This window comes from Dermacentor andersoni, chromosome 9 (genome assembly GCF_023375885.2).
Source record: "Dermacentor andersoni chromosome 9, qqDerAnde1_hic_scaffold, whole genome shotgun sequence".
Classification (NCBI taxonomy): Eukaryota; Metazoa; Arthropoda; class Arachnida; order Ixodida; family Ixodidae; genus Dermacentor; species Dermacentor andersoni.
Window position 1 is genome coordinate 127,547,744 of NC_092822.1, and position 17,539 is coordinate 127,565,282.

The 17,539-nt window shown below is 46.6% G+C and overlaps 2 protein-coding genes across 13 annotated transcripts in view; one reads left to right on the forward strand and one right to left on the reverse strand.

The window, feature by feature from the left end:
* Positions 1-17,539, reverse strand: part of LOC129384481 (uncharacterized) — a 564,425-nt gene that overhangs the window by 371,600 nt on the left and 175,286 nt on the right. The gene's annotated exons all lie outside the window — the stretch shown is intronic.
* Positions 9,673-11,658, forward strand: LOC126529596 (uncharacterized). The gene is given in 3 exon segments (XM_050177114.1): positions 9,673-10,114; positions 10,117-10,482; positions 11,633-11,658. Coding segments are annotated over 3 exon segments (834 nt in total).

Consider the following 17,539-nt stretch of genomic DNA (forward strand, 5'->3'; position numbering starts at 1 on the left):
GTCCTCTCCTGGGCGACCCGAGCCTCTCTGCTCGTACAACAAAATCTGCAAATATAATTATCTGTCAAGAAGACTCCTACCTTCGCCGCACTCCTCGCTGTGCAGGGCCCAGGCAGTCACTCTAAGGCTTCTGCAAACAAGCACTTACCCGAGCCCCGCGGCGCTGCACACAATGTACCCCGAACGGTTCCCAAGCCCGGACTGCCCTCTGTGTGGTGATTATGCGGACTTCGAACATGTCCTGTGGGGCTGCCGCCTCTGCCGGTCCCCCTTTCACTCAAGAGGAAATGATGAAGCTAATTAAGGCCCAGGATCAGACCTCTCAAATCCTGGCAGTCCAGAGGGCTCGCGAGAGGGCCGTCAGGTTTCACCTGATGGTCCCCGAGTGGGCCTAGCGAGGTGACGTGGAGCTTGCTTACGTCTATAGTGGACCGAATAAAGTTGTTTCTCTCTCTCTCTCTTTTGCCAGCAATGACTCTAAGCTGCAGCGACAGCTGGCGCTGCAGTATACCGGCGTGCTCCAGCACCCCCGGTCGTCATCGCAAAAAGAGGCACGTTTTCGTCGCCAGATGACACACTGCCCTATTGCAGTACATCATACTGGCGCGGCCAACGTAACCGAGTGCTGGCAACGCGCTCCGACGCGCACTGCGTCGAGTGACGCTCGCCCGCGCGCCGACAACGTCGCACTGGAACACCGCTTAACAGCTGCTTCGGCGGCACTTGGTGGCTCAGTATCGCCCTGGATGAAGCCCGCGCCCATTCGAGCGCGCCAACCCTTAGCTGCAGGCGACAGGCTGAGTTTCAGCATCCTGCCAATATAGCTCGCCAGGAAGAAGCACAGAAGAACCGTGCATAACCATGCTTAACAGCGCTTTCACTCGTATAACTAGGTTGAACCCCAGCCGCTTTTTATTTTGGGTCTCTAGGAAGACATCGGCCCACGATTCCTAGAATGATTCCCGCTACGGTAATACATACTCTAGGCATAATGTCAAACACTTCTACAACGAAATGACCTGCACAACAAAGAATGGATTTTGACCCGGCCATATTCCTATCCTTCATACGTATTGCGAACGCCTCGACAAAAAAGGCCACTACAGCGAATTTGCCGGCAGAACGAAGGAAGTTAGTTGTTTCCGCCGACGGCTGATTGGTTGCTTTACAACGGGAGGGAGGAAAGAGAAAAAAAGGCGGGGAGGTTAACCAGAATAACGTCTGGTTGGCCACCCTACACCGGGATAATGGGAAATGGGAAAATAAAGAAGACGGGAAGAGAGAGGTGGGAAGGAATGAAGGAAATTAGCGGCGAGTTCACTGACGCGTGTGGTCTAATAGAAATTGCATTAGTAGTCACATGTTACCACAAGCCCGTCTTCCTCAAGAACTAGGGTTACAGAAAAGTCAGTCATTATTGGACCTTGTTTTCCGTGTGCTTACATTATGCATTAGAAATATTGGAAGGCATATCAGACCATGAAATGTTGTCTTTAAACATACAGACCAGTGTGTGCAGTGTAGGGAGACCGTTTCTTCCGGTAAACGTAAAAGACTTTAAAAATGCAGATGACACTACCGTCATCGATTTTTTAGAATTGCAGTTTAGTTACTTCGAGCAGGCATCGAAGTGCGAGTCTGTGAAGCAACTGTGGCAAAGATTTAAAAGTAGCATCGTAACTTGCGTCGAGCGCTTTGTTCCAACTCGTATTAAGAAAACGCGAAAACGAAACCCCTGGATAACACGCAGCATTATCCATATCAAACGGAAAATTAAAAGACTACGAAAGCAGAAAGTGAGAGAGATGGAAGTTGCAGCCATAAAAATTGAGATGAAAGAAGCTCGTGTGAAATCGAAAAAACAGTTCTTTGATCACACGCTTGCCAGCTTATTTAAAAGCTCACCACCCAATTTTTGACGTTACTTCATGTAAAGAAAGGAAAAAATTGAACAGATCGAACATGAAGGAAAAGTCTTGACACGAGTTGAAGACTTAGCTGGCACTTTCAATCGCTTCTTTCAGTCAGTTTATACAACAGACAGAGGTGATAAGATAGGCGAATACATTTATTTATTTATTTATTGTACATAGTTTCAAGGCCGGCAGGCACGACAGGAAGGAGTGGTAAGTACATTATTTGCAGAACGAGAGAAAAATTAAAAAATAACGAAGGAACTATAAGGCACTTTGAATAGCAAGCTTGAAATTGGTGTTGTCACAAATGGTGACTAAGGAGGCGGGAAGGCGGTTCCATGCAGTGGCGGTTCTTGGTAAGAACGAAGAATGGTATAAATTAGTGCGGCAAGATGGCACTTCAACTTTGTGTTGATGATCGATGCGAGATGAGATGTAACTGGGTCTGGTGAAGAGATTTTCTTTCAGGAACGGATTGAGGTAGTATATTTTATGAAAAAGACAAAGGCGAGAATGCTTGCGACGTAGTGAAAGGTCAGGTAGATCTAATGTTTTCTTCATGGATGTTACGCTAGAATGACGTGAATAATTAGAGAGGATAAAGCGCGCTGCACGGTTCTGAATGCTTTCAAGTGAATTAATGAGATTGGAATGAGCAGGGTCCCATATGGCACACGCATATTCTAATTTTGGACGGACGAGCGTTTTGAACATGGTAAGCTTTAGTGAGGTCGGAGCGGATGCAAAGTTACGTCTTAGATAACCTAATGTTCGGTTAGCATTGTTAGTTATATTCAAGATGCATGTTCCACGAAAGATTGTTAGTAATATGCAGGCCAAGATACTTGTAAGAGTTAACAACCCACAGGACAGTACCATTAATAGAATAGGGGGGCGGATCAGAAGGGGTAGAGCGTCAGGAGACACGCATATGTTTGCATTTATTTGTGTTAAGCTGCATTTGCCATTTGTTACACCAATTTGATACACTAACCAGATCATCTTGAAGCTTACTGGAATCATTAATGTTAGTTATTTTGTGGTAGATGACGCAGTCGTCCGCGAACAGCCTAATGGTTGAGTTAGAGATACAGTCAGGAAGGTCATTAATATAGATGAGAAAAAGCAGGGGCCCCAGTGCGAATCCTTGCGGTACACCGGAGGTAACTGAACAAGGTCTAGAGGTATAATCATTAGCGGTTACATACTGGGTCGTGTTAGAGAGAAACTCCTTAATCCATGCAAATACGTTTGGGTCAATATTAAGAAGAGAAAGTTTGAAAATAAGTAAATCATGAGAAACAGAATCAAAAGCTCGCGAGAAGTCCAGAAATACACAATTAGTATCAAGTTGCTGATCTACATTAATAAACAAGTCATTGGTAAAAGACAAGAGTTGGGTCTCACAGGAAAAAAATTTTCTAAATCCATGTTGTGCGTTGTTAAAGAAAGAATTCATCTCGAGGAAATTAATGAGGTGTGAATAAATTATGTGCTCTAATATTTTACTTAGAATGCATGTCAATGAAATTGGTCGATAATTATTGGAGGAATGAGTGTCACCTGATTTATGGACCGGAACCACCTTTCCCACCTTCCATGAACGGCGACGGGAGGACCGCAATGGAATCAGTTATCAGCCATGAAGGTCTTTTACAATTGCTGCTTGAAGTACACGCGAAGAAGGGAAGCCGACCGGATGGTCTAGCAACTGAATTTTTGAAACGATATGCCGAATGGGCTTCCTTTTACCTAGAGATAATATTTGCGAAGTCAGTTGAATCTCATTCACTTCCACAAGACTGGCGCAATGCAATAGTAATCCCTGTTTTTAAAAATGGCAACCGTACGCAAGTAAACAATTACCGACCCATATCGTTGACGTCAGTTTGCTGCAAGGCCCTAGAACACATTGTTACAAAACATATTATCAATTTTCTAGACACTAACGAGTTACTTTGCACAATCCAGCATCGATTTAGGAGCAGTCTTTCTACGGTGATACAGTTAACAGAAACACTCCATGATTTCTACTTGAACATGGATGCACACCTACAAAGAGACGTAATAAGTGTTGATGTTAGGAAAGCTTTCGACAAGGTTTCTCACCGCAAATTGCTTTTTAAGCTCGATAAAATACGAATAGGTAAAGAAGTAATACAATGGATAGAGGCCTATTTATCTATGCGTCAACAGTCTGTAGGGATTAAGGATTGCATTTCAAATCCATTGCGTGTGTACTCTGGGGTTCCCCAAGGTTCTGTTTTGGGAACAATACTGTTTTTCTTGTTAATGATATCGGTGCACTAGTTGAACCGCCTGCTGAAATGAGACTTTTTGCCGATGATTGTTTGATTTATTCCCCAATAGGTTGCGAACGTGACCAAATTAATCTGAACAGACGTTTACAGGCATTAGACGAGTGGTGCTTAAAATGGGACACGGAAATAAACTATAGCCAAACAACATTTACGCATATTCGCTCAAGTAGGAGCGAACTTTCCTTCAAATACCACATCGGAAACCATCCTCTGAATAATGCAGCTTTTTTCAAATAATTAGGAGTCAGTATTATGCACACATTACAATGACATTCACACATTGATAATATATGTTCCAAGGCAAACCAAAAACTATACTTTTTAAAGAAAAAGCTGGAATGCGCTACACGGGACGTGAAATTAACAGACTACAAAACTTTTGTACGACCAGTCTTGGAGTACGCTTGTGTTGTGTGATCCCCTCATCAGAAAGTCCTGAAAGCAAAAATAGAAAGAATACAAAGATTGGCAGTCTGTTCCATAAGCGGAAAATACCGACGCATGGAGTCTGTTACAGCCTTGTTAAAATCTTGTGAACTAGAGCCTCTGGAGGAACGCAGACGTAAGCATAGGCTAAAGTTTCTTTTTAAAATCATGAGTGCTCGAACAAAAATAAACAAGGATCTAAATCTACAACCTCCAGGAAGGGGATGCGATCGTCTCAACAATAGCAGAGCTATTCAACCTTATCTAACACGTACTGATGCCTTTCTGTTCTCCTTTTTTCCTGACGCCATTGAAATGTGGAACAGATTGCCTAATGCAGTTATGACCAACGAGAGCTCTGCCGAATTTTAAAATGCGTTCGATACTTTCTTTTGCGAGGATGTATGCTGAATTTTTACTACGAGCATTTTTGTTGACTTTTCTTTGTATAACTACTGTCCTTTGCTCCGTTTTTTCGCGTTGTTGCTGTTAACTACTACCAAGAGCGCCAGTGAATTTGTATATTCCATAGAAAAAAAATTATCTATCATGTATTCTTGACACATCACGCTCCCTGTAATGACCTCAAGAACGGGGTTGGCAGTATCAAATAAATAAATAAATAAAATAAAAAGCACAAAAGCGCCTTCACTGCTCTAGGGGCCGACGAGAGATGGGGGCGGTGTTCCAGCAGCACCTGCACGGAAAGCGGCCGATTTTCCAGTTTTTGGAGAGCGTTAGCAAGTTCTTGTCTTTCTAGGGCATATCGTGGACAGTGGCACAGCCTGTCGTTGACATCTTCTTCGGTGCCGCAGACCTCGCATGCTGCACTGTCGGTCACTCCACTTAATGCAGAGTGAGCCTTTGTGAAGGCAATACCTAAACAAAGGTGACAGAGAAGCGTAGCTGCACGTCGAGGAAGTCCGAGTGGAGGTGGGAGTTGCAGTGAGGGGTTTAATCGATTCAGTTGTGTAAGTAAGGCGATTTCCACTCGGTCAATGAGAGACTGCGTGTCAGGTGTCGAATCCGCCTCGCCGTGTCGGTCCTCGAAAGCGGTATTGGAACGCTGTGCTCTTCTTGATGAGCCGCGCGAGCAGCGTTATCGGCGGAATCATTGCCACTGATTATACAATGGCCAGGTACCCATTGAAAAACAACCTCGTGACCTTTTTGCTGGATGGGATTGTAAAGTTTCAGGATTTCGGACGTTAATTGTTCATGACATCCGCGTCAGAGAACTTACTGGGCGCACTGTAATGCCGGCTTTGAGTCAGAGAGCACAGCCTATTTTCCAGGTCTTTCAGAATCAATGAATTCCAGTGAATGACGCAAAGCCGTTAGTTCTGCCGCAGTTGAGGAAGTGACATGTGATGTCTTGAACCGCAGTGTTATTGCTCGCGTTGATATAACCACCGCACCACGAGAACTGGACCACGTAGTCGATCCATCGGTATAGATGTGCACGTGGTTGTTGTACTTTTCATGCAAAAAAAGTAAGCACAGCTGTTCTAGAGCAGGGGCCGGTAGATCTGTCTTCTTTATGCCTTGTTTCTGGGATGCTTTACAACGAGCGCCAAGTAAAGCGGGCGCCAACTACACAACGAGCGCCAACTCTGTGGGCCATCCGCAGGCCCACCGGGTTGGGCTCTGCACCAGCACTAACGGTGGCACAAGCGGCGCCAGCGATGAGTGTTCCAATGTAAGTGAGAGTTGTATTCCTGCTTCACGGCTCCGCGAGAATTCCTCAATTGATACGTTGTTTGTGACACAGCCGTTGGTGCGACCACTGGCGAATACGCCGCTGTAATCATAATGTAGCCGTAACTAGTGACCGGCAATGCGTTCAGAGCTATGTGGAGCGGGGAGGACACGAGAGTCAACGAAAACAATATTGACGAAAAGACTAAACAAATGAAGACCGGAAAAGAAGACGATAGGAATATTCGACGATGGACACCTCTATCTTACGTCACTTCCGCGTTTTGCCGCGGAGCCTGCCGTGAACCTCGGTGGCATAAGGTCGGCTGCATTCTTCACAATCAGTCAGACGAAATGCTCACAAGAATGTTCCGACTTATTTCAAGTGACTCTGTTGAGCTCATGACAAATAAATATTTTTTCTTGTTGTATGGGCTCAGCCTCTTGTATTGAAAGTTCTGCGCGTGGTACTTGCAACAAAGTGACTTGCATAACGAAGGATTCTCAAGGTTCGAAGCACTTCGGTTTAGACGCGCTTAATGTGCGGCGAAGCAAACGCGTGAAAAATACACTTCTACGCACTCAACACGGGCGGCGCAAGGTGGAGTGGGCGAGAAAATGGCAGCGTCGAGACTTATCTTGACTAGGAAATCCCAGGGTGGCGACATTCTTTGAAGGCGCGCTTTCCGCGTCGACTGGTTTGGCTCAGCAGTCCTTGCCATCACAATGTTTCGATGCGCACGTCCCGGTTATGATGGTCCCACTCATTGAAAGGATGATACCGCCGCTCCACCCGCACGAGACATGTCTCCGTCATTTTTTTTTACCTAGTCCTCCTTATGGCGCCAGTGGTGAAAACGGAGACGCGTTTTTACAGTGCGTTATCTTCACAATGTGTCTTGGGTTTGCGTCACGCGGAGCAGTAATGATTCTAAAAGTGCTTGGATGATGTTTTTATAGAGAGCCGAAAGAAAATTTGCGGAGACAATTAAGACTACTTGCGTGTGCGATTGCGAAAGCACCATACTCGCTTTGATGACATGTTTTTTTTTTTCTGCGCGCTAAATGTCCACGCAAGATCTTGCCTGCGTTTAAACTGAGCCTTGGTAAGGCCATTTGAAAACACGCCAAGCGTCTCAACGAGGTGGCTTGCCCACTAGGTGTTCATGACTTGAAAGACCGCTCAGCGGTGCTCAGTTGGACAGTAATGCATTTTATTTCACAAACATTTTATACACTCGTTACGCGGTGCCACTTTCTACCCGTTTGTTACATGCCCATCCACGCTGCATGTTTAGTCATCCCAGCGATGTGGCGTGCGGAATGACGCATGCACGCATTCAATCGACTGTAGTGCCGCAAGCAGCATCGGCAAAGTGTGCCCGTCTCACACGACGGTGGCCCGAGTTCGACTACCACCCAGACTGCAATTTAACCCCCGCTCTTTTCAAAGTCATTATTTAATTTGTTTACAGGAACTTCCCCGAGAAATTTGACGTTGATTCGAGTCTTTTTTTATGTGGTTTTGGTCTTTTCCGTGGATAATTTTTGCTACCATCATTCGGTCACGCCGCCGACTAAAACAACGGATTTTACCGTAATGGGGATCTGATGCTTTCGCATTAATAAACCATGCGCGTGCCGTCAAAATAAACGTGGCTATCTCACAGTACTATCGAATTCCTTATGGTCACGTTTATCATTGCCTTCTGACCCGCCGTGGTTGCTCAGTGGCTATGGTGTTGGGCTGCTGAGGACGAGGTCGCGGGATCAAATCCCGGCCCTGGCGGCCACATTTAGATTGGGGCGAAATGCGAAAACACCCGTGTGCTTAGATTTAGCTGCTCGTTAAAGAACCCCAATTGGTCGAAATTTCCGGAGTTCTTCACTACGGCGTGCCTCATAATCAGAAAGTGGTTTTGGCACGTAAATCCCCATAATTAAAAAAAAAGTCATTGCGTGCTTGTTCTTTCTGTCATAATGTTCGTGTAACGGGTTGTGTGAGTGAAACATGTTGACTATTTATTGTTCAGGCAGCGTCATGCCTGAATGCTCATGCTTAGCTTCAAGCCAGTCAGGTTGTTGATTCCGGTGCCAGGCATTCCGAAGAAAGCCCCACTATTATAAATTACACAATACACATCGGCCTTTCTCGCATATACGGGGAATTCGTTGCAACGTCAGTGAGCGGTTTCTCAGGAAATCCCAAAATTCCGAAAGCTAATTGTTGCAGATAGCTGACTCATCTGGCAATGCGCGACCTCTTGGTCGTACCATGCCGAGAAGTTCAGTAAGTGCTTGATGGTCAGTGTAAAGTATGAATTCGGCACATTTCGTAAATGCAGAAATGTTGAACAGCTTTTAAGACAGTCACCGCTTCATTTTTGTAGTATAGTAAATTTTTCAGCATCTTTCAGCGCATAGCTATAGTACCGCACCACGTGGTGTTTTGTTTGGTAGAGTACTCCACCAGTTGCATGGTGTGATGCGCCTGTATCGAGCACAGAAGATAGATAAATGTCTGACATTCGTAAGATGGGGCCCGACAATATCAGTTTTACCAGGTGCGTTCATACTCCTGGTTCCCCGGATAAAGGCACGTCTTTTTGGAAAAAACGTGTGAGGCACCTTGTTCACTGTGAATAAAACACCCCAGAGTGTTCGGCTAGGCCATGAAATACACGCAGCGAGTGTATGTCATAAAGCTTTACGAGCTTCAAAAATTTTATCTACGGATGATTGCTTAGCGCTCTCACTATGTCCACCCAACACCCTTCCAAGAAATACTACTTTCTCTTGAAAAAACACACTTTTCTTCAATTTGACTTTGAGTTGGGCAAGTCTGAAAGCGCGAACAACATTTGAAACATGATTGCAGTGCTCCTTCTTTGCCTTTGATTACATGATGATGTCGCCGATGTACGAAGTTCAAAGTGTGCCAAAGTCAACTTTCACAGTTGTGTCATCCCCTCTTAGATAGAACCTGTTGTGGCACTCTGACGGCACTGAGGTCTTGACTTGTGTATCTTAGATAGAACGCACGTGCCTGTGTGGGTGTGTCTGTGATGTCACTGATTAGTAGCTCTGTATAGCTATATAAGACGGCCACGTAAGTGCCTTGTGGTTCTTTTCTGTTGTATTGCAAGCGGCAATAATCGTGTTCTGGCAAGTAGGCTACTGCGTACTTGAAGACACAACAGTGGCGACGAGGATGGGATCCTCATAGCGGACGATAACCGGGCCACGGTTGAAGCGCTGATCACGGCTCCAGCTGTTTAGGAACCGCAGGTGCCTAGGCGGACTACCACAGCATGGCTTCCTTCAGTCGCTTCGAGCCGTTCACGGAGGAGGGAGGCGAAGACTTCGAATCTTATGTGGAATGCTTTGAACACTACATCTGTGCCACCCAGGTCAGCGACCACTTGAAGGTATCCGCTTTTGTGACGGCGCTTGGAAAACAGGCCTACCGCACATTAAAGAATATGTGGGCCCCAGTGAAGCCCGGAGCCAAAACATACGACGAACTGGTCAGGGCTCTCAAAGGGCACTATTCACCGAACGCTTTGGTGATAGCGGAAAGATTCCGGTTCAATCGTCGGTCGCAGCAAGAAAACAAACCAGTTGCTACGTTTGCATTAGAAATGAAAAGATTGGCTGCATCCTGTGAGTTCGGGCGACTCCTGGATGACGTTTTGCGGGATCGGTTCGTCGCCGGACTGAGAAACGAAACAACATAAGCCGAGCTCCTCAAGAAGCGTTCCAAACTGCTTATGACCTTGCCAAAAGCGGGAAACTCGCTGGCTCCGAAACAAGGAAGGTTCACCCTAAGGACCTCAGCGAGGTGAAGCTGGTCCAGCAACCCCAACAAAGAAAACCCGAGGCCAGCACACGGACAAAAAGGGCAGCGAGCAAGAACACGGAGCGGCAAGCCGAATCAACGGACTGTTTCCGTTGTGGCTCAACGCATACCGTCGCAACCTGCCGCTTTAGCAAATATCGATGCCGTGTCTGCAAAAAGGTGGGACACCTGGAGAGGGTCTGCAGAACGACGCCACGTTCGGTAGACGCCCTTGAAGAGAGCACTGGTTTAGAAGGCTCCGGTGTCTCGGACAGTATAAGTGGTGAGGACGATATTTTGCTTAGTCATATTTTTTCATGTAAGAGTAATGACAGTACATTGTGAAAGTTAGGGTGGCAGGTAGGAATGTCAAAATGCAAGTTGACACAGGAGCATCTGTGTATCGTACCAGAAAATATGTGCCGGCAATATTGGTCTCATTTCCCTCTAGAAAGTTGTACTTTGCGCCTAAAAACGTACAGAGGTGTCCCGCTGGCAATCACAGGCATGTTGACGGTGCGCGTAGAGCACAATGGCCAAACAGCGACCTTGCCTTTAATTGTAGTCCAAACACAACAAATGGGTGACACTTTGTTGTTGGGAGGTGATTGGCTAGAGACTTTGAAGCTGGATTGGACGAGCGTATGTAATATCGGTCTTCATAAATCATAAGGTGCGCGCTACCAAAGAAGTGCCAACGCCAAAAAACAAAAACAAGCTACGCGCCTACTTAGGTTTGTTCAATTCCTATACGAAATTCGTGCCGAACATGTCAGCACTGCTTAAAGCGTTATGACTTGCGAGCGGAGATTGTTAATTGGAAATGGACGGCTTCTACAGAAAAAACGTTCAAAGCATCCAAGGGGTGGCTGCTGAGTGCGTCCGTCTCGCCTAATATGACCCTTCAAAGGAGCTAGGGCTGGTTTGCTACGCGTCCTCGTATGGTTTAGGCGCACTCCTTTTTTACAAGGAGCTGAAGAAAGACTAATCGCTTTTGCGTCTTGCTCTGACTAAAACGGAGCAGGCGTACGCCCAAATCAAAAAAGAAGCCCTGGCTGTCGTGTACGGGCTAAAGAAGTTTCACAAGTACCTTTTCGGGTGGAAATTTGGGATCTACTCCGACCATCAACGCTTAGTGGGGCTATTAAGACACGGTAAGCCAAGTCCTGCTATGTCGGCAGCACCCGTTAAGCGTTGGTCCTTAAAGCTTGCTGCTTATGACTACAAATGGGTTTATCGCAAATCACAGGATATCGGTAATGCTGACGCACTTTCACGCCTGCCGCTTCAGAACACTGGTGACGGGTACACAGATAATGTGTGACGTGTACATTGGTTTTTCTACGCTCGACGAGCTTCCACTCTCGGCAGAAGACATTAGATTGGAAAGAAGCAAAGACAAGCTGTTATCAAAGGTGTTGTTTTACACGCAGGTCGGCTGGCCTTCAAAAGTGTCTGATGACGCTCTGGCACCATATTTTGTCCGACGAAGTGAGCTTTCTGTTGACAGAGAATGCGCGACGTGGGGAAATCGAGTGATAGTGGCAATGTCTCTTCGCGGAAAAGTGCTATCGTTGTTGCAAGGCCACCCTGAATGGGGGCACGTATGAAAATGCTATCAAGAGGCCACGTGTGGTGGCCCCGCCTTACGCAAGAAGTTGAACAAACAGTGAAAGAATGTGTCACATGCCAGTTGACCCAAAATGTGGCACACAAAGTTCCTGTAATGTAAGCGGGGTGTCTAGGCACAGGTGGGAGCGTGTGCACTTAGATATTGCTCATCGTGACCAGCATTGGCTTCTAGTGCTAGTTGTCTCCTATTCAAAGTGGGTTGAAGTGTTTGTCATAGTGAAAAGACAATACAGAAGTGGCGCGCAGTATTTGCTGCGTACGGGTTACTAGAAGAACTGGTAACAGACAATGGCCCGCAGTTTACATCAGCACTTTTCGAGACATTCATGAGACGGAATGGCATTCAGCACACTAAATCGCCAGCTTGTCACCCAGCATCGAATGGCAGCGCGGAGCGTTGTGTACAGACTTTAAAAAAATCTTTTTAAGCAGGTGATGGACGAAGAAAGAAATGGGCAGATGAAGTCTCTCCAGCACCGGATCCACCAATTCCTATTCAACTATAGGAACCCGCCAACGGGGGTCACTGAACACACACCGGCCCAGCTATTCTTATCGTGGAAACCTAGGACAAGGAAAGGAAGGAAAAAGAGAAGGAAAGGCAGGGAGGTTAACCAATTTAGCTTAACCGGTTTGGTACCCTACACATGGGAGAGGGATGGGGGCGATGAAATATGGGGAAGGGGGAGAGAGAGAGCACATAGCACAGCACACACACATCGTCCGTTAGAGTCCATCAATCTGACATGGTACGTGATATCACTGTTACAGCCGCTTGTCCAATCCCGCCTCTTTCAAAAACCGAAGTAGTCCCTTCGTCGCCTTCACCTGCGATGTCTTCTGTCGGCGGCATGTGAAAATGGTGTCGAGGGACAATGGTCTAGCGTCAAGGTGCGCTAGAACGGATGCCAGGGACTGTCGCTGAACATTATATTCAGGACATTTACATAGAATGTGTTCCAGCGTCTCCTCGCAAAGACAGGCATTGGAGAGAGCGTTGTTGGCAATTCCAATGCGAGATTAGTAAGATTTCGTGAAAGCCACCCCTAGCCATAAGCGATAAAGCTGAGTCGCCTCTCTCCGGCGGAGTCCAGTTGGCATATAGAGAGGCATCAAAGAGGGCAGGTGTTATTGACGGTCTGGCTGTTTCGTGTGCACCGTAGAGAGAGCGTGATCTCCTGCGCAAGCACTCGAAGTCTGCTAGCTGCGTCGGATCGTGAAAGCGGCATGGTCTCTTCTTTTGCGTTTGCAAAAGCTGCCCGAGCGGCATTATCGGCGTCTTCGTTTCCAGTGACGCCGCAGTGACTTGGCAGCCACTGAAACGTCACGTGGTGTCCTTTCTCCTGTGATGTATGGAGTAGGCATTTAATATCGAATACCAGCTGTTCGAATGGCCCGCGACGCATAGCTGATAGTACAGATTGTAGGGCTGCCTTTGAGTCTCTGAAGATTGACCATTGTCGAGGTGGCTCCCGATTGACGAAACAAAGTGCAGAGCGAAGAGCAGCTAGTTCAGCCGATGTCGAGGTTGTAGGGTGATCAGTCCTAAAGCTGATGGTAATAGCCTTTGCTGGGACAACCACAGCACCGGACGAACACTGGATGTTTGTGGAACCATCAGTATAAATGTGTTCACTGTCCGCGTTCCTCTCGTGCAGAAGAAGCAGAGACAGTTCTTTCAGCACAGGCCACGACAGTTCAGACTTTTTCCCGAATCCTGGTACACTGAGATGGATTGTGGGGCTGATAAGATACCAAGGGGGTATCAATGGTTTCTATGCAGTGGTGAAGCCCGAGCGAAGTTTGTCTTTGGACTTGATGATAGATTTAGGGAATGATGATTATTGCCTGTCTGAAGGTAGTGTTGCAAGCTGGTGACAGGGGGCACGTGCAAAATGCCTGATGTGCGTTCTCAGTGCTTCCACCGTAATGTGAGTTCGCATTGGATGGTCCCGAGCAATCGCAAGAGTTGCCTCTGTTGACGTGCATCTTGGCAAACCAAGGCAGACTCTGAGCACTTGAGCTTGTGCTGCCTGCTCAACACGAATATTTCTCTTGCAGGTGTTGTTCAGAACAGGTACACTATATCTTAAAAAACCGAGAATGAGAGCTCTATAGAGTTTAAGCATTGCGTCTACTGACATACCACACGTCTTTCCTGTCAAGTATTTAAATAACTGGGAAGTTGCTGTCAGGTACCGTTTCATGTAGGCCACGTGCGGGCTCCAACAGAGGTCTCGGTCAATAATTACGCCAAGGAATCTGTGGGTTCGGATATAGGAAATGGTCCGTCCATTTATTGAGATGACGTAAGGCGTCATCGGTTTGCGAGTAAATGCTACTAGTGCGCATTTTTCTGGCGATATGCTGAGACCCTGTTTACACAAGTAGTTCGCTGTCAAAGTGGCCGCTCTTTGAAGCCGCGCACGTATCTGAGGACGTGTGACTGCCGAAGTCCAGACACAGATGTCGTTAGCGTATATTGAAATTTTGAGGCTAGTTGGCAAGTATTCAGCAAGTCCAACAAGAGCGAGGTTCAATAGCGTCGGGCTACGCCCCTGCTGGTATAGCGTCGAGTAGTTGGGCCATCGTCAGTTAACACATAGAATAATCTTGCAGATTGGTAACTTGCAATCCACAAAAAAACTCGACCACCTAGGCCAACCGTCGCAAGAGCGTCGAGAATGGCCTCATGTAATACGTTATCGTATGCCGCTTGCACATCTAAGAATAAAGCTGCAGATAAACGCTTACGGGACCTTTCGTGCTGGACATATGAAACGAGATCAACTACATTGTCGATGGAAGAGTGGTCACGTCACAAACCAGCCATGGAAATCAGATAAATCTTGTAGTATTCAAGGTACCATTCAGGCGGCCAAGGATCATCCGTTCCATTATCTTTCCTACACAGCTGGCCAGCGCTATTGGGTGGTAAGAGGTGAGTTCTAGTGCTGATATGTCCTGATTTAAGAGCAGCACCACGCGGCTTACTTTCCATTCGTCAGGAACATTTCCCTCCTGCCAAGAGCAGTTGTAACGGCTCAACAATTATATCCGCGCGGACTCTCCAAGATAACAGAAGGCCCGGTATGATATACCATCTCGACCCGGAGATCATGAGCGCCTGCAGAGAGCTAGTGCCGCTTCGAGCTCCTCCATTGTAGAAGGAAGGTCCATGCGGCAATCACGGGAATGGGGGACGTCAGCTCGGGCTGGAGCATCTGGACGAGTCGCTTGGTCTGCGATCCGCGCACAAAAGTCTTCTGCGACATCGATGTCTTGCCGCCCTTGGAAAAGCGCTAGCGCCTTGAATGGAAAACGCCGTTCCGGAAGGCAATGCAGACCTTGCAGCGTTTTCTAAATGTGAGACAGTGGCTTGCGGGGGTCGAGTGTTTGGCAAAACGTTGCCCAACGTTCCGACGCTAATCTATCCATACGACGCTGAACCTTCTTTTGCATCCTCCTGGCTGCCCAAAAGTCATGGATTGATTTTGTACGCCGATATCGACGTTCCGCTTGGCGACGAAGCGCTCGAGGTCGCTCTAATTCTATGTTGAAGTCATTTCGCGTAGAAGAGATTGTCATCATGCGAGTGGAGTTTTGCATCGTAATTTTAATCGTTTGCTCTAACCCAGAGGGTAGGTCCTCGCGGCAGGCATCTTCCATCTCAGATTTGAAGTTGGCCCATCGAATCGTCCGAATGGTATTCCGTGTGCCTGATCTAGACGACAAGCCTTTGATGTTCAGATAGGTGGGAATGTGGTCCCTCCCATGTGTCTCAATGTTTGGAAACCACTTCACACATCTGGCGAGAGAGTTGGAGACGAAAGCAAGGTCAAGGCAGCTGCCGTATGTCACGCCTCGAAGAAAGGTGCAGTTACCATCGTTCAGGAGAGTAAGGCCATAATTGTGGGCGATGCTTGCTAATCTTCGTCCTCTTGCATTTGTCCTTGTACTTCCCCATGCTGGATGGTGTGCATTGAAATCTCCTATGATGACCCATGGGGCGGGACAAACACTCAAGATATCCGCAAATCTTTTGGTATCGAAATTGCTGGAAGGCGATATATGCACGCCTATGAGAGCAAACAAGAGTTTGTTCTTTTTAACTGTGATGCATATATATTGATTGTCGTCGTGGGGCGCAATTGGTTGCAAAACATAGGTGATTTCACGACGAACAAAAACAACAATTTTGCTGCATGCACCATTTGTTGATGGTATGGTATGGTAAAACTTTAATCACCATTTGTTGATGACATGATAAATTCGTATCCTGACAGTCTTATTGGTTTCGACAAGTTTGGCTCACAAATGACGATGAGTGGAAACACATTGGTGTACACAGACTGACGAAAATCTGAAATTCGTGATTTTAGCCCTCTGGCGTTCCACTGGATGACGGACGCTTCCTTAACTTCTTTTGCGGAAGGATGGGGTATGGGTAGCCATTTTTCTAGTTGAGGGATGCAAGCACTGGGATTAAGGCGTCCAGCTCCTTAAGTGCGCTTCGAGCAGACGGTGTCGCCATTTCCACTAAAAGCGCTCGAATGGCCTCCATGAGAGAACGTAGCACCGAAATTACTTGACGGTCTGTTTTAGGTGAATCATCCGTGACTGGAGAAGGATCAGGTGGGGCCTCGACCTTCTGACGCTCCTTAGCAAGAGAGCGGCTCGGTAGCGTAGGCCATTCCTCTAAAGATAGTCTTTTCTGCTTCCTTCGTGGAAGTGGTGGGCCTTTTCGCGGCGCGACTAACTGGCACCGCAGTGGAGTGGGTACTGTCACTTCGCGCATGCGCCTTCTTCGAATACGTACGATGGTGCCGACGTCGACGCCGACACCGGACTACTTCGGCTGCCTCCCTGTGAGCCGGATTGTCTCTGACCATTTGCTTGAGAACCACGCGCTCCCTCTTGATGCGGGGGCAGTCTTTCGACGTGGCCCCGTGAGGGGCGCTACAGTTGAAGTTGAAGTTTATTGAATACTTAGTGCAGATACAAAAATATTGGTATTTAGTACAGAAAAAGGTCCCATAGTGTAAACACTGTAGGGGGACCTTTTATAATGTTAAAAAAAACTAATACTACTTGACAGCAAAAAAGCAGCGAGTTAAAAAAAATACGAAAATGCAAATACAAATGCAAATACATAATGATGCAAAAGAATAATACAATGGAAAGTATAAAACGGTAGGGATAAGGCTTAAGCAGAAGGAAGAAACGAGGCAAACAGTATTAGAAACGACAGAACTGAAGTTGTGTTTTAAAAGACATATTCAATAAACGGAGCTATAGGTTAAACATGAAATTGCGAAGCTGATGTTTGAATGATGATATAGAAAAGGCACATTTAATGTTAAAAGGCAGTGAATTCAAAAGTTTGATTAAAACAAATGCTACTCTTTGTGAACCATAGTTAGTTCGTACCTTAGGGAGTATAAAATTGTTATTGGAGGAAAAGCGCGTAATATTTGAGTTAGTAAGGTGTCGGATAAGAACAAATTTGAGAAGGTTATGGTCTTTAACTGCTTGGTAAGCAAATGTGCAGACATTAAATTTGGTTAGATTGTCAATATTCAGTATGTGCAGTTCCCGGTACAGATCAGTAACATGTGAACGTCGGTTGCTCCAGGTGAGAATGCTAATGGCTTGATTCTGTACATGTTGGAGGGAAGAAAGGTGGCAATGATATGTTTGACCCCATG